At 39.4% G+C, this 23,791-nt stretch overlaps 3 protein-coding genes across 3 annotated transcripts in view; 2 read left to right on the forward strand and 1 right to left on the reverse strand.

Annotated features, from left to right (window-relative positions):
* Window positions 1-3,491: 3,491 nt before the first annotated feature.
* Window positions 3,492-14,652, forward strand: LOC148734345 (beta-1,3-galactosyltransferase 6-like). The gene is made up of 3 exons (XM_088751626.1): window positions 3,492-3,627; window positions 11,288-11,674; window positions 12,858-14,652. The coding sequence occupies exons 2-3, from the start codon at window positions 11,342-11,344 to the stop codon at window positions 13,596-13,598; spliced, it is 1,074 nt and encodes a 357-aa protein (XP_088607752.1). The 5' UTR covers window positions 3,492-3,627; window positions 11,288-11,341; the 3' UTR covers window positions 13,599-14,652.
* A 2,005-nt stretch (window positions 14,653-16,657) lies between these two features.
* LOC148734346 (uncharacterized) overlaps window positions 16,658-23,791 on the forward strand; it is a 25,825-nt gene continuing 18,691 nt past the window's right edge. Inside the window, exons 1-3 of the mRNA XM_088751625.1 lie at window positions 16,658-16,811; window positions 18,246-18,284; window positions 18,872-18,922. Of these exons, the coding sequence (XP_088607751.1) occupies window positions 16,703-16,811; window positions 18,246-18,284; window positions 18,872-18,922 (199 nt within the window). The 5' untranslated portion in view covers window positions 16,658-16,702. The remainder of the gene's footprint in view (window positions 16,812-18,245; window positions 18,285-18,871; window positions 18,923-23,791) is intronic.
* On the reverse strand, window positions 21,487-23,320 carry LOC148734347 (uncharacterized). Its single transcript, XM_088755325.1, has one exon. The coding sequence runs from the start codon at window positions 23,205-23,207 to the stop codon at window positions 22,500-22,502; it is 708 nt and encodes a 235-aa protein (XP_088611451.1). The 5' UTR covers window positions 23,208-23,320; the 3' UTR covers window positions 21,487-22,499.

Consider the following 23,791-nt stretch of genomic DNA (forward strand, 5'->3'; position numbering starts at 1 on the left):
TATGATGTCACCTCTCTTGTTCTTGATTAAGACGACTTTCTGTTCATATAAAGTTATACACGAAAGTTAATCGTGTTATAACAAGAATCGTGTGAAAATGGTCAGATCACCTTTATTGCATTAATCATGGTGGATTCGAAATAAAAATGCCGGTTTCCAAAGTGTAGCCAGCACAGTCAAAATTCACGCTGTCGTAATGCTGTACCTTTGCTTAGCGTGAGTTGTCTCTACATTCCGTAATTTTCTACCTAAACACTGGGACGAGAACTTTGTGTTTCTTTTTCTTCTTTTTTTTTTTTTACTTTTAATTTTTCGTAATTTTTTTTTATAAATGATCGGGCTTTCTTGAATTATTACTGTCAGCTGTAGATTGATTTCAAGGGATAAGTAAAACGTAACATTCATTGGCTTGATTCTACATGAGCTAAAATGAGACGAGTTTTGCGTGTTCATTGACAATAACTTATCAAACAGTGGTATGGCACACCAAACTTGAAGGTAAATGTATACTGTGTCCGTCGTTCTCATATTCTTCCCATCAGAAGCAAAAAAGGTGCGAACCGAGCTAAACTAAAGGTAAAGGAGTTCTTTCTCAATGAAATTCAGCGCAAGACGAACCCGAAACGGGAGCTATGTAAGATGGAAAAAAATACGAAGGGTTGTTTCATGGAAGTTCCTCTTTGTGTGTCTTAGGAAGCTTTTGAATGAGTTACCTTGGTGCCCTAACCAGAATCTCTGTTGGGGACATTTTCATTGTGAGAGAGGGAAGACATGGATTGACGAATCATGGATGACGTTTTCACATGACATCGTTGGCAAATTCCTGAACCAGAACGCGCATATTATGTTGTGTCATCCGCACGCTGACCAGCAGATCGGCACTGGCTCAACAATATATCAGGTCGGTTATTTTTCCAAGACATTCGTCTTAGGCACATGGGTCCATTTAATTGGCAGACTAACATGTGAAACTTACATGGGCGTTCGTAGAGCGTTTGCCCCGCTGATGCTACGGCTGGGCAAGACAAGCGAGGACGGCGCGAAAACAAACTTCTCCTTGCATTGTGGATATGAGACACTTTCACTATAAAAGGGTGGGTGCACGTTATTTCTATGAGCCAAATCCTTGTGTTTAGAACACGATTTGGGTGAAAAGTCACCGACTGTGGCTCGGGGAGGAAGGGAAGAGTCAATAAAGCAAAACCTTTCCAATTCCAACTCCCAAGGGAAGCGAAAAAGAGTTCGATTTAGCAGGATTGGCGTTGAAAAGAAATTATCAAGTTATAAGGGTTATTTCGAGCTAAGGGATAAAAAAATTAGTTTGAGGTGACAGGAGGTTCGAGTTGGCTGATAATGAATGACTGAGAAAATGGCGAGAAATCCACGTCAAATCGAATTTTGTTAGGGTTAGCGGGTAGTCCGAGTTAAACCGAGTTCGATTTAGCCGAGTTCTACCATAAACAGAAAGAACGAGTCAAAGGTAAAACTTGGGTAAATGAAATCGCAAACAGAGATCCGCCATCATTCGTCTTAAGCTATTACAGTTTAGAGTGCTCACTCGAGTTTAGGTTTGGCAAAAGTAGTCAGTGGCGGATCTAAGGGAGGGGCCCGGAAGGCCTGGGCCCCCCTTATTTTGGGTAAAAAAAAAAAAGGGAAAAAGGGGAAAAAAGCCGGCGGGTGTACACACACAAACCCCTCCCCCCCTCCCTTAGCTCAAGTTCTGGATCCGCCACTGGTATTACCTGGGACACAGTGGTTAGAGACTCCAATTCAACCGTCGGCGACAAAACTTGTGTGTAGTAATCACTTCCCGATCCTGCATGTGCGAGTATTGAAGTGAACAGATTTGTATGGATGATGTTTTTTATTTGGTTCTTCCTATTTTGCTTAAATTTCAAACCCAAATGTTATATAATAATGAAGGACAAAACTCTAACTTTTCTGGCGGAAAGTTTTAAATTTACAAATAAATTATTCTTCTAAAGATTGCGGTAAAAAAGAAGTCGGCGATAAAGAAGGGTAAAGTTGCCAATCGAAATAAAGTTTTTGATTGCAAATGTAGACAACCACGAGGTGGAAAAACGAACTTGAGAACATGATCTTGAAAAACCGTAGAAAATCCATTACCAGTACAATATTCTGTTGTAAGGACTGGTTACAAATTAAGGTTAAGAATGGACTGATTTGGCTAGAAGCCCGTTTTACACAACTTTGGGGCACTCCTATGGTTGATTGCAGTACGTCACATTTAGTTTTTGCGCTATCCGCACGGAACTAGGTTAGTTTGCATATATAGCATGCGCTCTAGTTGGTTGTTGGCATTTCGTTCTTGCCGCGTTTTCATCTAGTCTACAAATCATTCAAGCTGGGTCAGATAATACGGTTGTGACTTAAATGGATACTCCAAAATCGGGTTTCCGAGTAAGGACTGGAACTGAATAATTTATTTTTCGGTAAATAATGAAGTAATAGGCAATACTGGTTCCAGTCCTTACTCGGAAACCTGATTTTGGAGTATCCATTTAAGTCACAACCCAGATAATACAGATAACAGATTAAACAGATTTAGTCGAAATTTTGTCTACACCTATAGTTGACTTACTCGGGCTTTCACCATTATCAAATCGTAAACTCTATGAACTAAAATACAACGGAAAGTAAAACTATTGATATATTGGTTGGCGCTTTCATTATTCAGCGGAACGGGAAGTTTATCGGCAAGTTCCCGGCCAATGTTAATTGAGTATGTATTCAGTTGCTGAGCGGTGATACCTTTATCAGTGTAACACCTATTCTACAAACCAGCTGAAAATAGTAACCACGCAGGCGGCTCGAGCGTAGTGTGTGCGATTTTGTGGTCTAAAGGTCATTAAGGAGAATATTAATTAGTGGCCTTTAGCCCCCAAAATCCCACACAGTACGCTTTGGTTGCCTGTGTTGCAATTTGATCTGAAATCATTTGCAATTACAAGTATGATTTCTGACCAAAATTGCACACCACGAAGTTCAACCGCCCCTTTATTACATTCGCTTTGAAATCGCAAAATTCAGTTGCTCAGATAAAGGGCTTTTTTTGTATTTACAAATGTTTCGTTGATCCGGTAGTGATCCGCCCCATAGTAGGCACGTTTGTGTAAATGTGATCAATCAACTTAGCTGATGATGTGTTACACGTGTGACTTTTGTGATAAGTGGCCTATAACCAAAGCCGAGGAGCATGTCAAGGTAATCACACGTTCTATTATGATTAAATAAATTTATGTTTATTAATTTATTTTATTATTTAATCTATTGCTGATAACTAATCACATCACCCTGCATAAATTACAATGTATCCCGCTCGGGATGCTAATTGAATTCCGAAAGACATTCAATCCTGAGCCATCAATGTCCGGGATTTGCACGTGATCAGAACGTTGCTCAGGGCTAGTAGTGTGATATTTGCATAATACCTTTAAAGCTCTCTTCTCAGCATTTCTCAGAGATTCTAGACACTCGTCGCTAGCTTTCCACTTTTACTTGAAAACACCTTGGAGTGGGTTGAGGCTGAAAAACAGCGCTTTCCACATTACTGAAAGATGACATCGAATGGTGAGGTAGCAGGACTCTAAAAATAGGTTTTCAAAGGTATGTCTGTAGTATTTACATGGACTTAAATCAAACCACGACGGCAACGAAGACGTCGCAAACAAAATGTCTGTGAGCAGAATGATAGCTTGTTCGTGCGTTTTAAACTCTGTAAACTTCTTAGCTGTCCTTTACAAAACAAACACCTGAGACCACCGAAATTTGCGTGGTCTGAGAACAGAAAGTTTCCAATCAAGATTCAACGCTTCTCAAAAATGCAGTGCGCAAGCCGAGGTGTGGCGTCGTAAGAAATGGTTAATATATTCAGCCATTCGCAAAATTCTGGCGAGAGATATAGGTTTATTTTTGCAATCGATATCTTCCTCGCCGAGGCAACGCCGAGGCAACACCGGGTGTTGGTGCCCTGACTGCTTAAGGTCCCTGATGTTGTAGTGCTCACAGTATCGACCGTGATGCGTTTGGCAAACGCTTATGTTTGCTTGTTTATTATGTTCGGCCCTAAGATATACAGCAAAGCGCTTATTGTCTGCTCGCGAGGGAAACAGTTTTGTTTCCCTCGATTCTCGAATGGTTTCTCTAAACTTCGTCTCAGAAAAAATTGGTAATCTAAAGCTACTCAGTTCTACCCTTGCAAGCAGACATTAATTGTACGATGCAATCTGCGTGAAATAAGTTTTGCTTAAGTGGCGTCCTTTTTTAACGCTCGACCGTGGGCGTTATCAGAGTCAAACTTACTGTGTAAACGTTAATTCAGTTTTTATTACGAAAACTATCTTTGGTAAAACTGTAGAATACATGGCTTCGTATTTTCATTTCATTGAATCGCAATACATGCTTTGTGTTATGACGCGTTCTTCAGAGCATGCGACCTCTTCGGTCCTGTATTCTTAAGTTGCTCCAATGAAACACACGCGATGCCCAAATTTGGAATTGTAAAATTCATTTTGCGCGCATTTTGATTATCTTAGGATCCAAACTCATGTCATAAATTTTCTTTATAAAACTCTAACTTCTCGTCCGATCAGGATTTCCTGTGAATTGTAACCCGTCGAGTTTCACGCAAATTCTTCACTGATCAAATAAGGTCAAATCACATGGTTAGGAAGCGGTGTGAAAGAAACTCTCCCATGATGCATTGCTAGCCTCAATTGTCACACATCACCCAACATTTTTCCCATCACTTGAGACTTCTTTGTGCTCCATTTAAATATTCTCTGCATGGCCATAACTTTATTACTTAGAAAAAGACGCCATTTGCTAAGTTTCAATAGGACTTTAAATGTGACCCCTAACTCGCTCCTTCCATCATTTCCTTTTAACTTTTAAAGTGAATCCGCTGACCAGTGCAATAGGTTCATAATCGCACTTTGTGCGTGTATGTGTGGGTTTAATATTATATTTCAAAGCTCTCATCAGTCAAGTGGTTTAGTTTAGTTTAGTTTATTAGCTTCGCCGACAGGCAGGGACACCGCAACAGCTTACGCCAATTACTGCGGGCCCAGTAAACCCACACACCCCACCCCAGGGGAGGACATCCACCACACAGTAATCTCGTGCGTAGGAGATTAACGTCTCTTACCCCTAACCCTGCAGGAGACGGGGCCTACGGTTTATTCGTCCTTATCCGAAAAGACTAAAATATCTATCCATTTCTTGATATTATAGAAAGGTAACAAATCCTCAGTTATTTTAAGACCATGAGTATTGGTCTGGCCGGGGCTCGAACCCTCGACCTCCCGCACAACACAATCCGGCGCTCTAACCAATTGAACTGACCGGGAGGCGGACTGGAATGACTGGACTGGAAGAGGGCGGCTGTACACAGTATTACACAGCTTTGAAAATTGTTGAAAACAGTACACAGTATTGTACAAAATTGTACACAGTATTATACAGCTTTGAAAATTGTTTGAAAATTGTTCTTGCGATCCAAGTCTTTTTCACGTTCCGACTCACAGTCACTCGATGATAATTTTCACCGTTAGGCAATAATCGTATGTTTAAAGGATTTTCTCCCGCTTGCATCTGATAACAAACCTCTATCAGTTTTCTGCCTCGGAACGATATACCGAGTTTAGCGTTCTTCTTTAAACACCGAGCGACGGTTACAAACAGAGTGACCACATTTTCTACAGGAATATTTTGTCGTGACAAAGTACGAATAACACATGACCTCGTCGGAAACGACTGTCTACCTTTTCCGCAAACCCACCATTTTCTCCAATTTGATGTGCATGCTTCAAGCGACCAAAGATGGTTGTGGAATCAAAAAATGTATCCTAATAATTCATGCTTTAGGTTTGGTACATGAATAGTTCGACGTTTGAATCGGACTAGCTATGTACTCGAACTGACCGACTGGCCATGTCCAACTTAAATTCTCAGGTCGACCCAGATAACATCTGTTGTACTTAATTGATTCAAACGTCGATCTCTTCATGTAATTAACTGGGGCTATTAGGTTCGGCAGATCATGAAAATTTTGACGTTTTAAGTAGGCCTGGGGAGAAAAAATTGATGACTATGGATACTAAAGGCCATAAAAAATATCATAATATGAAAAAGATTAAAAGACTACATACCTTTGTGTAATAAATTGGTTGAGTCTGAAGGTAATTGTTATTTATAACATAGCGCGCATGCTTGCCCCACATAAGTCCACTTGGGCCGCTGTGACAAAATCTTTCTTTACGCACGTCGGTGCGCAAATAAGATGATGTGAGTTTTTTTTTTTTTTACCTGGCTGCAGACTTGCCGGCCTGTTTTCCTTCTCTTTGAAATATGGGAGAAACCAGCGAAGAACTGCCCAATTTTTCTATCGGCATTGACCTTTTAGGTCCTGATCCAACAAGCAGCAGAAAGAAAGCCGAAAAAAACTCGCAAGTTGCGCGTTTCTCAAATTTGTCCATTTTTTTACTTTTAAAACATTTTATAGTGACACTTGACTTCATTTAGCTTTGATTTTCTCCATTTATCAGTTAATTTTGAGCTTTTCATTCACAGTTATCAATCAGGCGGTGTGCGCACTCCGATTGCATTGCATTATGGTAGCGTTATTTTCAATATGGCGGTAAAAGCGGTAGAAATGGGTAGAGTTTGACTGAATATTCCGTAAACGTTAGGCCATTTCTTTTTCCTTTCACTATAGGTAAATATAATTTGATATATTCTGAACGTGTAGAAGTATTTTTCGTGCGTATTTGTCACGTATTATATCGTTCTCAAGGACAAACGAAAGCACTGTATTTTAGCATGTAATTTGAGACCGGATTTCGAGCAGATCAAATTCGTTGTACGTCGTAGTTTGAAGCCTTTCAAAGATTTGTATGGTCACTTTGATCCTCGTTCAACAGCTCTGATCAAACGGGCTCAAACGCACTCCAACGGTACCAATGTATTATGCCTTTTAAGTGATAGTGTTTGAGACCCTTTTGTGGAGCGAAAAGGCCCATTGCTGTGTTTTAGTGTGTTGCGTTACATAGTGTTACAACTGCAAGGGCATTTATCGATCGTGTTGTAAATCTACTTTCCGAAGGGAAGGAAAATTAAATAATGGCGAGTGTCGTGGGGTAAATCTTCTATCTTGATCATTGAATGAAGGCGTGAGGCGACACGCCGGAAAGCCGGAAAAAAAAAGGCAGTCGACTGTTGAAAGGTGTTGATTGGCCTGTGTGTCTCCTGCCATTCGCTAGCGCTTTTAAATCTTCTATTCTCAAAGTTTAGCTCTTATTAGGATACCTTTTGATGACTTTCCTTTGCGATGTGATGATAAGGGCCAGTTTTGAGGTGTCATAATTCTCCATTTCTATGTTCTTGAGGTTTGGCAAAGCCGGATGAGATTGTGTTACAAAAGGCACTATTTTCTTCTGTGCGCGCGCTATTTTCTTTGTTTCAGAGTATACTTCTCTCCTGAAGTAATAACTCCAAAAATACGTTTCTCAAACCCTCACATAGGTTTCCTCTATTCTCGAAGGGTATTTTGAAACTCTGTACGTTCAATAAACGTGGAGCGTGACAAAGTCGTTCATTCTTAGGAGGCGTGGGGCTTCTCCTATTTACGCTCGGTGGAAAAAGTTCGTGCATTACAAGGTCTCTGTCTCTCTAATATTCCTTTGCATGTCAAGAGTCAATTCACAGTTGAATAACTCGCGTCTAGGAATATAATTACTGACTTTCATGTGATTCATTCCCCCATCGGTTGTGGGTGTAACTGTTGCCATTTGTGTCGAGATTCTTAGGCAGTTTGCAGTTTCGAATCTTTCTAAATAACGTCAGTTGCCTCCTAAGAACGAATTTGTCACGGAGAATTGACAGGAGTCGCACAGGCCCGTCAAACGTTTTGAATTTCGAAGGAATAGCAACAGACGGTGAATCCCCATTATGATCCACGTATATTCACGTCGCATCTCGCTGCCACCAAAGATGTTCACTCTAACGCTTCAAGATGCAAATGACTCAATTTTTGTTCTACGACCATGATGCAACGCAATCAGAGTGCGCACACCGCCTGGTTATCTGGATTTAAATGCGCTCGCTCAAACCAAAGTATAAAATGTGGCATTTTTTTTGTCAGCCAATAGGGACGTTTGTTTACTTTTTTGTGCGTTGTGAGAATTTTGCACTCTATCAAAATAAAAAAGCTTCTTCGCGCAGATCCTTTCTGTCGCTGTCTTGTAAAAGATTTGTTCATGCTTTGAGCTGTTCGTATATCAAGTTATGGATGCACGTGGGAAGTCTGGAGAGCCCTCAAAAAGCTAGAGTAGCTCGAGGCTGCGCCTCGAGCTACTCTTACGCATTTTTCGTGCTCTCCAAACTTCCCGCGTGCATCCAGAACTCGATATACGCACGTTAACCATGAAAAAAGAGTTTAGATTTAATAAAAAAAAAAGTTTGTACAGATGTGAATATGAATGGTAACTGAACTTGGGTGAAGTGCCATTCGATCTGAAATCATAAGCGTGAGTTTAAATCACAAGTATGATTTCAGAGTACTTCCTGGGTTTTTATAGCCACTGAATGTTTGGACGGGTACGAATCGACCAGCAGGTCGGATACGAGTCAACACAAACTGGGTATCAAACATCTGAATACGGTTCAAATTGACTGAATACAATCTTCCAAAGATGCCGAACGAATGGATACTAGCAAAGCCACTCTCACGTCAGATAACAAATTGAAAATTATCTTAATTGTTAAGTTCTCTTGTCTCCTTTAAAAAGACTTAATAAGCGTAACGGTACAACCTGTTGTTAGAGGTACCGGCCAACCGGTCACTGGCGCGCACTTTCTAAACTGATGGACTGATCGAGTGGATCTCAATTCAAATGAAAGCATTTGCAAGAAACAGGTTCACGTAGGTTAAGTTTGACTAAACCTGTCTAACCCGGGGCAGAATCGGTGATGTGGGTTAAAATCCGGATTCCACGAGCAGTTTACGTTTATTCGAAAGACAGGTAAGTCGTGGATCGTTTATCAGAAGCCCGGTCCAGAACCAAACGCTTTGACGTAAATTTAGACATAACAAAAAAGCAGAAACATAATCAAACTGCTTCCAGTTTCGACATATTATTCAAAGAAAAAGTGAATTCAAGAACGAATTTGATGTACAGAGCCAGGCAAATTTGCAAAATTTGTATTTTTACTCTGACATTTTGTTCAACTGCGTCAACAGATCAGATCGGTATTTCGAGTGGTCGTCACAAACGATAAAAAACAGTTTGTTTTGACGGCCATTGAGTAGTAGTTTATTTTCTCTGTTTCCAACCCCATACACAACAAACTAACACAACGGAGATACCCGGTATCATACCCTTCCGCTTTGGTGATTATTGGCTACAGGTAATTAAACAAACAATGACCCGCAGAGCGCAATGACATATTTCAAAACGGAACAAACACGTTGAGGAGGGGGGCGTTGGGGTCTATTAATGACTGCAAAACCGTAGAAAAAGTCATCCAAAACCGCGAAACCGCAAAAAAAAAAATTGATCAAAACCGAAAACCACAAGCAAAACCGTCAAAACTGATCAATTTTCAAATCCCAATTATCAAAACTTTAGTTGATCCGATACAGTTGGGACAATGGGACAAGTGGAGCATACAGAGGTCTGGCGGCTATTCGAGATTAATGGAGGAGCATAATTGCCAGGGGTGAATCTGGGATTTTTTTGAGGAGGGTGTGCACCACTAAAGAATGGCGTAACTGACTGGTGACCGGACGTAAACAAATTGTAATAGCGAATACGAAGGAGGCTTTTGCCTGGACAATAACATAATATGAACTGTTGAGAATACATATCAAACGATACAATAGAATACCACTTGTACTAGAAAGCCGCAGGTCATCTCAGGAAGGGGGGGTGAGCACCCCCTGCACCCTCCCCCTAGATCCGCCCCTGACTGCCACTCAGATTGAAGAGAAACCGGAACCCAAATAGGGAAGACCACATCGTATATACCAAATCCGAAAACCCGTTAGCATTTTGGACGCAAATCGAAAACCAGACGCCGAAAATCGAAAAATCCGCAAACTGCATTGAACACTAAAACTAAAAAAACCGAAAAACCGATTTGAAAAATAGCCGAAACCGCAAAAACGAAAATCCCAACACCCTCCCTCATTGAGTAATAACACTGCATTACTGCGGCAAGCATAAGTTACTATATAGAAAAAAAAGAATGCCAAACCAGATGTGAATGCGATCCAACAGCCGCAAACTTAAATGATCAAGAAATTCTTCAAGCAGAATATGGCCACCATTTCGTATACATACCTAATGGACAGTTATAGATCTTATTTCTTGCAGTGGATAAGAAACTTTTTATAGAGATATTTTAAGCTGTGGTACAAATCATCAGTTACTGAGTGTTCATTTTCATCTCACCCATCCAAAAAATAACTCTTGCATGCGTAGCATGCTTATGTTTTCTTTTGGTCAAGAAGGCAAAATATTTCTGTAAAAACCCAAACTTTCTAATCCATTTTATTTAGTAAGGTTAGCGGTAAAAATTAAATAAGATGACGAAGGGAGCAGTCGATTGTCGCCTACAGAGTTTAAAGAGAGGGATATTGAAAACTGACTGCTAATTAACCACCAGTTCCTGCCCTTCTCCCAGGGATATAAATACTGACCAGTCCTTAAACATTGTAAAAAAATGAAACACTTTTAAACTGCAGGATCGCAGTTATTTATTTTCCATATGACACTGTTTCTGGAAACCATAGAAACCATAGTGTTACTTCAGTTTTTTTAAATTATTTGGTTATTATTATAATCAATGTATTGCTTGTAGTAGTGTAATTATCCTGTGTAGCTACGTGTAACTATGTAGTACCAAGTATTCCGTCATGTTTGTGCAAATATTGTAAAATATTCATTCGTGTAATGATTTTTCAACCCCTTCAACTCCGGTAAGTGACCAAGACAGAATTTCTCCTTACAATATCAATACAATACTAAGCAGGTAAGGGAAGAGAGTAAAGAAAAATATCAGTAAGACTGATCCAACAACAGATTCTCTGACGTAACCTGATAAGAATTGTATCGCAGACAGTAAGGAGAATTACTATAGGGATCTTGTGAGTGAAAGGGTTAAGAAACAATAAAAACACCTAAATACAAAGAAAGAAAAGCATAGGTAACCGAATGGTGAACGGATTCTACCTGTATTACATCCTTAAAAAGCCACTTTCTTTCAGCAATGCTGAGACGGTGACACTGAACTACACCCCTCACAGGACCTCACTGCTGTTATGTTCATTCCTCGAAGATACAGACTCTTCCAACTTGTTGTCCTTCTAGCAGGAGTGCTCTTACTGTTCATAAACCTGATTCCTCCAGAAAAACCTGTCATGCAGGATCAACCAGATCTCCTTCCCTTCCGCATCAATGTCAGAGAGATTCAAGGTGAAATTGTCTGGCCACTTCCTGACGTCACTGTCGGACTTCCTATAAGTCATATCCAAGACCTTGGGGAAGACAAGCCTAGTGTTCTCCTTGTGATAATTGTGTCGTCAGCGCCTGCGCGCTGGGAACGAAGAGACGCCATACGGCAGACTTGGTGGAAATACTGCAGTGTAAAAGAGGTTAGTTCTGTTGTTCATGGTTAGGATCAGGTAAATTATACCGGCATAATTTTGGGCGTGATGCTATAGTCAGACTTCCGAGAATAATGCCGGCGGCATAATGACAAAACTTCTTGAAAATTCCCTTGATGTTACAGTTCAACAGGAGATAAATTTATAAAACAGTGAGCCTGCTTTTCTCACTGGCCCGTTGGGAATTTGATCCAGAATAGTGTTCCGTTCTGAATCTTCTCAGCAAGTTTTTTTTTTTTACCTATTGGTGGTGGTGGGAATAGTAGGGGAGGAAATTGAGGGGCTCTTAACCCTTTTCACCTTAACATCAGTATGCATATTCTCCCTACTGTTCTCTATACATTTCCTATGGTGCTGACAAGGAGAATTTGTCTAAAAATCAAGAGCTTCTTAAGTTGGTGATCATTTCTTTTATTCTCATAACCTTAATCTGTGACCCAAGAGTGATGTTGTAAGGAGAAATTAGATGCTAGTCACCTTTAGGGGTCAAAAGGTTAAAAGATTTCATCTTTAATTAGTAAATGTAGCATGGATGTCCTCCCCTGGGGTGGGATGGGTGGGTTTGTTGGAGCTTAAACCTCTTAGGGGACCTATGTCCTATTGTTTCTGCTCCAGTACTTTGTACAAATCCTTAAATGCTCAAATACTCAAATATTCATTTTGAGTATAATTTTCTTCATAATAACATTTGTTTAGGGGTGACACTCAAAAGCACAATGTTTAAACCTCCGAGAATAAATTGTCTGTCTCTGCTAATGGTTACGTTTCCTGACTTTCATTAGCGATGAAAAAACAAATTGTTGGTAAATATAATTCGTCGGGGAACATGTTTCGCCAATCTTTGCTTATTGGTAAGCGCCACAGCCTTATGATTAGTCAGTTTATTAGATTCCCTCTCGAGCCAACTGAGATCAAGTTGTACCCCTGGTTAGTTGTGAGTCCACAAACTATCAAGCATCCTCACAAAGCCTTTCAGTTTTAAATTAAGTTGATGCGGAGATGTCACATAACATACTTCCGTTGGAGAGTGTGGAAACAGTCTCTAAATAACTTAAGTGAAATTGACACATACGAAGGCCTGGACCTGACGCCTCCTTCCATGTCCCATTTTTTTCTCTTGGTCATACACTACTAAAGATTGTAACTGCTAATCTTATGCCCATCCCTGCAGGCAGCTTGCCACTTTTTCACAGACGGACAAGTCGTCAACAAGAGGATCCAGAAAATCCTCCTAAACGAAACCTACCGATATGGCGACATTGAGTTCCAACCACTTCTGGGCGGGATAGAGTTTGGACTCCGCTTCTTGTACCACGCCAAATGGGCTGCTGCTAGTTACGACTTTCAATATTTTCTTCGCACGGACGATGACTACTTTCTATGTCTTAAGAAGCTTTTGAATGAGTTACCTTGGCGCCCTAACCAGAATCTCTGCTGGGGACATTTTCACTGTGAAGTAAACATGACGTGGGTTGACGAATCATGGATGATGTTTTCACGCGACATTATTGACAAATTCTTGAACCAAGACGCGCGTACCATGTTGTGTCATCCGCACGCTGACCAGCAGATCGCCATGTGGCTCAACAACATATCAAGTCGGTTATTTTTCCACGACGTTCGTCTGAATCACGTGGGCGAGTTTGATTGGCAGGCGAGGAACGTTTGTGTAACGTACATGGGAGTTCATCGAGCGTTTGCGTCGCGCATGTTACGACTTTCCAAGACAAGCGAGGACGGTACAAAAACGGTGCCCCCCATCTCTAACTTCTCCCTGTACTGTGGATACGACACGTTCGACTATAAGAAGCTTGGCAAAGGTTATCGATATGAACCAAAGCCTTGTGTTGAGAACGCAATATGGGTGAAACATCACCGATTGTGGATTGGAGAAGAGGGTAGGGTCAATTAAAAGAAAAAAGGGTCGGAGATACTTCATCTGTACTGTAGTCACAGACAGATAAGTTTGACCCAAGAAAAACACACCAGTCAAACGTCTGCACTTGTGCGAACGTTGTAATGCTCAGGTGGCGTGCTCAGTCCAAGCTATCGGAACCAAGTTGTCTCACACAAGTTGCAAAAATAAAAAATACAAAAAAAAAATACAAACCAGTAAGTCATGGTGTTTTAAAAGTGTATAACTTTTTTGGTAAAGCTAAAAACAGAATGTTAAATCAACAGGATACCCGTACTTGAATAAGCTTTGTGTTCAAAAAGTCTTTAGTTTACCTTTTCGGGTACTTTTGTTTCCTTTTACAGATTCCTGCGAACGTTTCAATTTTCCTCCGCTAATTTTTTTGAGACAGCGGTTGTTTCTTATGTTTTCCTTTGATATTTTGCGCGGGAAATTGTCGCGCGGCCGGGCAGAATTGTTTCATTTGCGCATGCTGGACGTTTGACCGCTGTGCTTCTTGGACCCCGCACTAAAGGAACGCGAAGTTTCTGACACCTCGATTATTCTCGATTTTGACGTTGTTTTCTTTTCTTTGTGTAATAGTTTATTTATTCGATCAAACAGAAAAGATTTATTAAAAAAAGTACATTACAACCACAAAAGAAAACATTACACTGTAACTTAGAACACAAAAAAAGGATGCGTGAGTTAAGTTAATTAATTGTTTATTATCGATCACAGGAAAAAATAAGTATGTGGAAACTAATTATAAATTAGATAAGAAACATTATGATTCACATTAAATTTTTTTACTAAGAAGATTTGTGTCCTTTCCTTGTATTAATTATTTGTTGTAAAACGCCGATCCAGAACAGTCTTATGTACTACCGACAACTACATTCGTCATGAAAATGTTTAAGATGTTGTAGACTCACGAGGCGCAGCCGGGTAAGTTCAGAACATTTTGACCGCTGTGATGACCAGCATCGCTGTCGATAAGAGTACAGACCACTTTCGATTCGTTTTTTACCACAAAATCGACGTCAAATAAAGTGATTCCTTTAGTGCGTGACCATGAACAGCTTTGTCTTTACTCTAATCGATAACGGCAAATTGGTCGATCAGATTTCGTCGTTACTGCCAATTGTGGTAACAACTGTCTTTGACAAATGGAACAAGTTAGTTATGGTGGCAAAGAAATACAAACATGAGGAATCAGTTGTTGGAAGGCTGCTTAGTGCTAATTCAGGGTTAAATGTTTATCAGGGTTTTTTTTATTCCTTTGCTCACAAGCCTTTTCCGGATAGTTTTCTCTATCCTTTTTAGGGCATACAGCCATCAAATTGTAAACCAAAAGAATTTTGCTGAATTTTCTCATGGGGCTTTCAGATCTGAAATCAGATTTTGCACAAAGTTATCTTACCCAGCATTGAATAATCCGGCCCAGGGAGATATAACAGTGATAACATAAAGGAAAGAGAGTCGTTTTGGAAATGAGAGTTTTTTTTATTCCCTTCGACATTTTTCCGTGAAAACAGCTAATTGTACCCTAAAGGATAAGCGTGTTTGGTAACATGTTGTTAAGTCTCGTTTTGTGACAAGCTGACGTGACATCATCATTGTGCCAAAAAGTAAACCCATCTAAGTGCAATTCAATCCTTCTAAGAGCGACTGCAACGCGTTCACGAATTCGTCATATGTTTAATTTAGATTAAGATTGAGTGTTTAAAGGAGGATACTCTGCGCATTTAAAATAAGATAAATTGCTGTTGACTATTATAATAATAATAATAATAAATGCTTTATTTAAACTGAAAAAAACCGATCAGCGAAATCAACATAGAAAAACGCTGGTATAAACCGGTGATCAGTGCATATAAATACTATAAAAAAAATACAATTTACTATAAGTTAAGATTAAATAGAAAATCACCCCCCCCCCCTAAAAAATAGCTTATATACTACATTTGTGTTGTGCCTTATCTGATTCTAATAGAAGTTTAAAAGTTTTCAATTTAAAAATTCTCAGCGTTTCGCAAGCACGCAGTTCTTTGGGGAGGTCATTCTATTCCTTTGCAGCGGCATACTCAAATGTTGACTGGCCCATAGCTGTTTTGTATCTTAGGAGATGGAGTTCCTTACTATCTCTGAGGGCTTTACGACGAAGTTCTGATCTCAATACAAAATACCCTTGAAGTTGCCTGGGACAGTGATAATCATTTACAATTTTATATACTAGTTGGAGACGAAGATAGCGGCGCCAACTGGATAATGTTAACGGGCCAAGTCTCTCCCTCATTGACTGCGTGCACGTTATGTATCTAGTGAATGAAGGAAGTCCTTGAATCAGTGGGTGGTTGAAGGAAGTCTTTCTCGGATTATTTACAGACGTTCTATATAGACATATAAGGTCTGTACCTCGATCAGCTAACGGAAGTGCGTAAATACAATTTACAATAAGTTAAGATTAAATAGATAATCACCCACCCCCCCTAAAAAAAACCTTATATACTACATTTGTGTTGTGCCTTATCTGATTCTAATAGAAGTTTAAAAGTTTTCAATTTAAAAATTCTCAGCGTTTCGCAAGCACGCAGTTCTTTGGGGAGGTCATTCTATTCCTTTGCAGCGGCATACTCAAATGTTGACTGGCCCATAGCTGTTTTGTATCTTAGGAGATGGAGTTCCTTACTATCTCTGAGGGCTTTACGACGAAGTTCTGATCTCAATACAAAATACCCTTGAAGTTGCCTGGGACAGTGATAATCATTTACAATTTTATATACTAGTTGGAGACGAAGATAGCGGCGCCTATTGGATACATGAATGTCAACGACGGGCCAAGTCTCTCCCTCATTGCCTGTGTGCACGTTAAGTATCTGGTGAATGAAGGTGGTCCTTGAATCAGTGGGTAGTTGAAGGAAGTCTTTCTCGGATTATTTACAGACGTTCTACATAGACATATAAGGTCTGTACCTCGATCAGCTAACCGAAGTGCGTACATAGAAGTAATACGACCTTTCTCAACTGAAAAGGTCGCCCAACAGGATATCCGCTTGGCTCAGCGATTAGAATAAAATCTCATGTAACACTGGATAATTTCACTTCGATCGCTGTTCGAAATGGACCCCAGGGGTAATTTTCAAGTTCAAATCCTCACTTTTGGAGGGCTCCTATGTGTTTTATCTGTTTTGATCGCGAGTGCAGGAGGAAATGTGCTCATACGACCAGGTAGGGGAGTCAATTCTATGTCTGCTACACAACCGTCTGTATTTTATTTCTGACGAAGGCTGCAAAAGCAAAGCAATGGAAACCTAAAAGACAATTTTGAGAGTTTCTACCGTTCGAAATGGTATATTAGTTTCGTCGGTTCGTCAATGTTCATCTATCATGCTTAACATCCTCTGTTACGTTACACTGAGCTGCACTGTATCTTTGTTGCAGAGATTAAAACAAAACAATCTAACCCCCGTGGCCTGGGGGTACTTCTAGAAACTCAGGATGGGGGTAAATTGCATTGCTCATAGTAACTAATTAGCTACCTCGAACGAAACGATTACTTCTCGCAACAACAATCTAAATCGCTTGTGAATAGGAACGAATGATTGCATAATAATGGCATCTGCGAAACAATATATCCCATTACAGACCACAATTCGAGGATTTTTCAAAGCTTAGAGCTAAGAGGTTTAAAATCTAAAACCGACTCATATGTAAACCGAGAGTGCGCAAAAACCATACTTTTTTCGCTGCATTTGTCCAAACAGCTTATATTTGAGTAGTTCTTCCCGAACCTACGTAAAACGTTAATTTTATTTCCTTTATTCCAAGAGATTTCCAGTTGCTTATTGTAGTCTATAATTGGATGATAGAGAAAATCACCAGAAATATCACACCATGTCGAAGCAAACAAATCACAAAACCGTGACGTGGAACCACAAACTGCTTCTTTTGTTCAATTGTTAGATAATCGAAAATTAGGGGAAAATCTCGAGCACAATTGACGGATCCTTTTTCATATTGAGATTTGGGATGGAATTATTTTACTTTCACTAGACCCCGACAAGTTATTCAGTTTTGCCTTTCACTTCGCCATTTAATACTTGGGCGTTCCTTTAAAAAAAAAAAAAAAAATGCTTTCAGCAGCCTAACCTTGGCATCGTTTCATTTGACTGCCTCCTAGTTAGCTCAATTGGTAGAGCGCCAGACTGTTGTGCGGGAGATCGAGGGTTCAAGCCCCGACCGGACCAACACTCATGCCGGGTCTTAAAATAACTGAGGAGAATGTGCTACCTTTATCAAGTATCTATAATATCAAGAAATGGATAGATATTCTAGCCTTCTCGGATAAGGACAAATAAACCGTAGACCCAGTCTCCTGCAGGGTTAGAGGTAGGAGACGTTAATTTCCCACACACGAGATTACTGTGTGGTGGATGTCGTCCCCTGGGGTGGGGTGGGTGGGTGTGAGGGTCGCAGATTAGAAAACTGTAATAGGTTATTGCGCTTCCCTCCTTAAGTTAAGTTAAGTTAACCTCCATGTTTTTTGACAGTTGGATGACCACACACAAGGAAAAGGAAGTCGCAATCAATCTTGCACATTTTTTCAAAAACAGGATGCAAGACTTTTTTAACCTTTTTTGTTGTTTTTGTTGTTTTCCCTAGTACCCACTCCCCGTCAGGACGACGGACCTGTTACTCAAGGTGAGGATCCAGTTACGTAACGCAAGTTAAGTCGCGCATCCCATGAACTTTGCTATTAAATTTGGTGAAACAAAGGTCACGCATGCTCAGTACACGAGCACATCTGTACAATATTACTTTTATTCAACAGAATTTGAATAACGACCATGGTGTTATTTTGAGACTAAAAGATATGTAAGGCAACTAAGAATATTGCTCGCCATGCGCTAAAGTCGATTTAAAACAAAGATTTAAGACAAAGCGAGGCCAACCTTTTTTTGGCTATATTCCAGACATTTGTTGATAATCAATCATTTTTCTTATTCCAATCGTTATGTAATAACGATATACTTGTACATCGAGCCTAGGCATCGAAAGTTTGAAAAATCTTCTGCAACTGCAAAAAGTTAGCGAGTCGTACTTGCTGTGAAGAGGTTTGTATGGAAATGTTGAATGGAAAATATAGCGCATGCGAATTTTTTAGTAAAAGGAAATAATGTTACTTGCATTACTTTATGTTGAATGGTTACGTTATTTAGAGAACAGAAAGAGAAAAAAGTCTATGGGGAAACTATAACTACCGCATGATGCATTTTCCTTTTTTCCAGGTGACTTGAGACAAATTACTCCAGATAGCAATGAAGCTCAAATTAATGAAGGTATGGCTGCACAATTTAGGCTTATTCCTATGTACCCAGAAAAATATGTGACTGTACTCCACTTTTTAAGTGTTTAAAACAGCTTTATGGCTGCCTACTCTAATTCAAATATTACTCAAAAGCTACGAACGCATTCCTCCTCATGAAATCATTTCCATCACTAACAAAATATTCGTTTATAATATAATCACATGATAACATTCCTGGTATCAGACTACGATAGTAACAGAATATCGATCCTAAATCCAGAATAAAAATAAAATTCAGGTCGTCTGTGCACATGATGGTATGTTCCGGTAAGATCCTGGAGAGGTTTCTGTTACAAGGTCAAATATTCATATGAATATGACTGCGTCGTATCAGACCGCGAACGAAACAGTATCTCGACTTACGACTCTAAGAAAATTAAGCCTTTAGATCAGTCTTCCGTGTACGTACATAATGGTACTTGGATGTTTCGTCCTGATAATGACATGGGTTTTATTGCAAGGTCAAATCTTTCATTTAAAAAAAAAATAGATTAATTACATAAAAACACAGTAAGAAACACGGCAAAGAAATGTTTTGAGTTTGTTTTGCTAGTGCTCCGCTAGGCTGTCACGGAGATTGGTTTAAAGCACTTTGTTTTCCCAACTTCTTGGAACATATCTGACATCTTCTGAATCAGTTTCAAGTATACAGAGTAGTTTAGAAAACGCCAACTAATATGAGATCACATTAGAGATAACTTTACCAACGGATTAAACTGATCATCAAATCACGACCGATCGAATTACGCTGCAGCTGCTTGAACCCTATTCATAACAACATCACGACAAAATTGACCAATCACTGTACTCATAGCTACTTAAAAAGTAGACTGACAAACGCTCAACGACTGATTGTGATGTTGACTTCCGCTCATGTTGTCGAAACGCCAGTCACTACTATATCGATCTACTAAAGATAGTCTTTTTCGGAACTATCCTCACCTGGACTATTAATGTACACGACCAACCTTTTGTCGAGGTTGATGTATGTACTTTTGTACAATTTACCGCTTTTTTACCTTAGACAGCTCTCGACCATAACAAAGTAAGAACCTTACCTTTTGAAGATCCCTCTCTCTGACGCCATCGTTAACCGTTTCAAATTCATTAATTTAGCCATGTTATCCACAAAGGGTTCCGTCTGGTGAAAAACAGAGAAGGAATGGTAATAAAGTTCACAGCTTTTCCGTTCTCTATTCTTTTTTTCGATCTTTGCAACACTTAAGTGAAATGTGGAGTGCAAAAACATCTTTTCCGCCCTGATGCCAAGAAATTCATGTTGGCTCCAATTTGAAATGATTCCTACCTGCGGTGATGTGGTTAAATGCTACGGCTCACGGCAATTTTAAAAATTTAGCGCAAGAATAAATCGACTGTTCACAGTTTAGAAACAGCTTCTCGTGGGAACGTTTCAGAATCATTCTTTGTCTTAAAGGTCTCTTTTTCCCGGTCAAGTGACAGGAGACACTCGCGATAAGTGAAAACAACAGAAGCTGGAGAAGAGAATACTTCGAGATTAACGTGCATTGTTTTCCTCCTAATCCGCATGTAACCGTAAGTGATAAAACATTAGGCCTTTGTGGAGGCGAAGGTTGACTTCGTGGCCAATTAGTTGTGTTCTACCCCACAGCAAGGGGGCAGTTAGATTACCTACTTCATGGGGTTTTCACTGTTATCTTTGTGGGTCCAACTCACTTGCATTGTCTTCGCCCTGATATTTTTCGTATTCATTTCATGTCATTCCCTTTTTACTGAAAATCTTTTCAACATCGCCAAGGTGGGGGCTGACTCATTTAAAGTTAGGAGGGCGAACTCGCAAAGGTAGCAAAGAGGCTAAGTTGCAATGGAGCGAATTCAGCAATTACCCTTTTCATCCATGGCCGAAATCGCTTTTCTTGATAAAATTATAAATGTTACAATTGTTATACGGTGACAGTATTTATCTTTGTTTTTTGTCGCATGAAACAAGGGGAGTTCCGGTGAATCAAATATTGGTATACTTGCGGGTGTTTCAGTCATTTTTTATTATTTTGTAAGATCCCTTGATTGTCCTGACTTGTCGGTATCATTTGTATAACGAAAGAAAAGAACTGCAAAAGTTAAGTCTTGTCTAAAACCAAATGAAAAATGCGCTAACCCCGACTGTGGTATCAACTCATCCTACTCAGTTTTAGACTAACGAGTAAAAAGTCATCAGAATTAACCTCATGACTGCGTAGTTTTGCCAAAATTCAAATTGCACCAATTTATGTATTCACCCTTAATTCAGGGAGAATATAAAAATTCGTTTGTCTTTTGAAGATGAATTCTAAATGTGATATAGAAATTCTTTCAAACTGTTTGTCCACTCCGAACGCTTGAATAAGTTCTCTTTTTTTTTGGACGATTTGAGAATACTACAGGTCTGAAATCACATTGACATTTGATATTCAAAACCACAAACAAGAAGCAATAAACTGTTTTCTTCAGTCAGACAATTATAATCAAGAATTCTGATCTATCTGATTACAAAACCCAACAGGAATATCAGCCAGCTTATTTCCAGCCCTTTTTTATTACTTTCACTTGGTGAAAACATTCACTGAGAACTTTCAATTCTTGTTATTTACATTTCATATAACTTTTAAAAAACCTTGTTTAATTTAAATTAAAGTACACTGACGAACCAGTTTTTTTTTCAGTCAAATTTCAGTCCTCTCATTTCATGTCTAGTTAATATCATAAACTGTTTGTTTCTCCGACATGCCGTCACTTCTGTCCCAAGAGCTCTGGCAATTTTTTGTCAACAAAGAATGCGTTCGATAAGCTGAAAATTCAAAAATTGAAAACGCCTCAATTATACGAGACAGAATTAACTAATATCTCTTTCTTATCTCTCAGACGGAAGCTTATATCTTACTAATTCCGAACTAACTGCGACCTCTATTTAGAGAGTATTGCTTTCATAATAACGTAACTTTATGACTACTTTGGCCAAACGCCATCTAAAAAGGTTTTTATATTTTCTCCTTCTTGTGATTATATATTCTGAAAGCAAAGTAATCTTTTCTGCCGCCTTTTCTTTGCGCGAATTTATTAAATTCCAAATTAAATTTCTGTACGAAAAATCGCTTTACTTTAAGTAATCATTCTTAGTCAAACACGCTTGCAAATGCAGCGAGAAAAAACAAGATTTTTTGTTTCGTTTTTGAAATTTGCCAGCAAGAAAACTGATGTATGACGTAAATGTCCTGCCTTGCTTTAGTTTTTCAATTGATAATCTCCATCGTAGGAAACAAGTCGGAAATGTATGTTACTTGGAAAGACAAATTTGACGCACATTTAAATGTACATTTTAAATTAAATTTAAAGCGAGAAGCCACTAGCAAACTATATTTGACAGCGGAAGATGAAAGAAAATAATAAACTAGATTTAAAATTGCTGCGCTAGACTACATTTCTTTTAGTTTAAACCAGTTAACAAGCAAACCATATTTAAGCTAGATTTTTTTGCGCGAAAATTTGGCGCCACGGATGTATAACAACTAGTTCCATCATAAGGACACGGATCACTTTGCACTGACCACGCGAATTAACTTCACTCCTGTCGCCGGTACCGAAAGGTTATTTCGAAACTTTGCAAAACCATCAACGCTGACTTCGTCGTCAGAGAAAGCTAAATTTTCTATGGGGCTGCCAAGATCTTGCTGCAGTGATAAAGTTTTTTTAAAGCTCTTTTTCAACCTAGAGCTCTTTCTTGACCTTCTGTTTTCGCCTCGCTCTGCTTCCTTCTTCGAATCGCAGTTCACATTGAGTTCCCCTGGTGTGTTGTTTTTGTTGTTATTGCTTTCGCGCGCTGCTTCAAGTTGTCGCATTTCACGTCGGAAACTCCTTCCAAATAAATCTTTCTCGTAATAACAAACACGCGATGATTCTTCCACTAGTGCAAGTTTAGCTGATTCAAAGCCGGAGGAAATTTCCCTGACTGCTTCGTCGATCGCATGCATCCAGCGATGTCTCTGCAAGTTGGTATGGCATTTCAGAAGCCATATTCCGTCCTCGGTAACTAGCTTAAATCGATGGCTGTATGTCTTCCGCCTCACGACAGAACATCGTGCGTTCGCTGTGATTTCAATTTTGTCGCAGTACTCTTGCCACAGGTCGGTACGATCATCGTAAAAATACAAAACACAGTTTTTCAGAATGACCCAATATTCAACCCATCTTTCCTTCTCTTCCTCCTTCTTGAGAAAATCCTCGTGAAACGGTTCGTCCATTCCTTGCCTTGGGTTTTATGTTTTTTCACCTTCAACTGTAATGAATTACCGCGTTTCTCGAGCGAGTAAGTATTGAATGAACGTTTCACTCTATGTGAAACCCGCAAATTCACACTGAATTAATTATTGACGACAGTTTATTTGTATTGAAAGCCCACATATACAATGAACACCAGACAGACCGGGATTTTCGCGCATGCTTGTTAAATTTGTCGTAATAATCATCAAGAAAAAACAATCAGACAATACAATTTCAACTTGCAAAGACTAAAAAATGTTACGTAAAACATGAAAAGTTTTTCGCTTTCAAGATGTCTAAAGTTTTAAAAATCTCGAAATCTTAATGGGAGGTTTTGGCACATATTTAGCTTACTACCGGAGTTTTCTATCCCTAACAGGTGCAGAACTCAACCCCACAGGTGAACTGCCATGAGAAGTTATTTTTAGTTAAGTGGAAAAATAGTCTGAAAAATTCTGCAGTCGACAAGGCTCAAACCAATTCCTCCTAGTTGCCATTTAGTCCTACTACAGCACCGACTCCGCCAAAACGAAGCATATTGGTAGCGGGGGCAATTTTTTGTTTT

This window comes from Stylophora pistillata, chromosome 3, assembly GCF_964205215.1.
Source record: "Stylophora pistillata chromosome 3, jaStyPist1.2, whole genome shotgun sequence".
Taxonomy (NCBI): Eukaryota; Metazoa; Cnidaria; class Anthozoa; order Scleractinia; family Pocilloporidae; genus Stylophora; species Stylophora pistillata.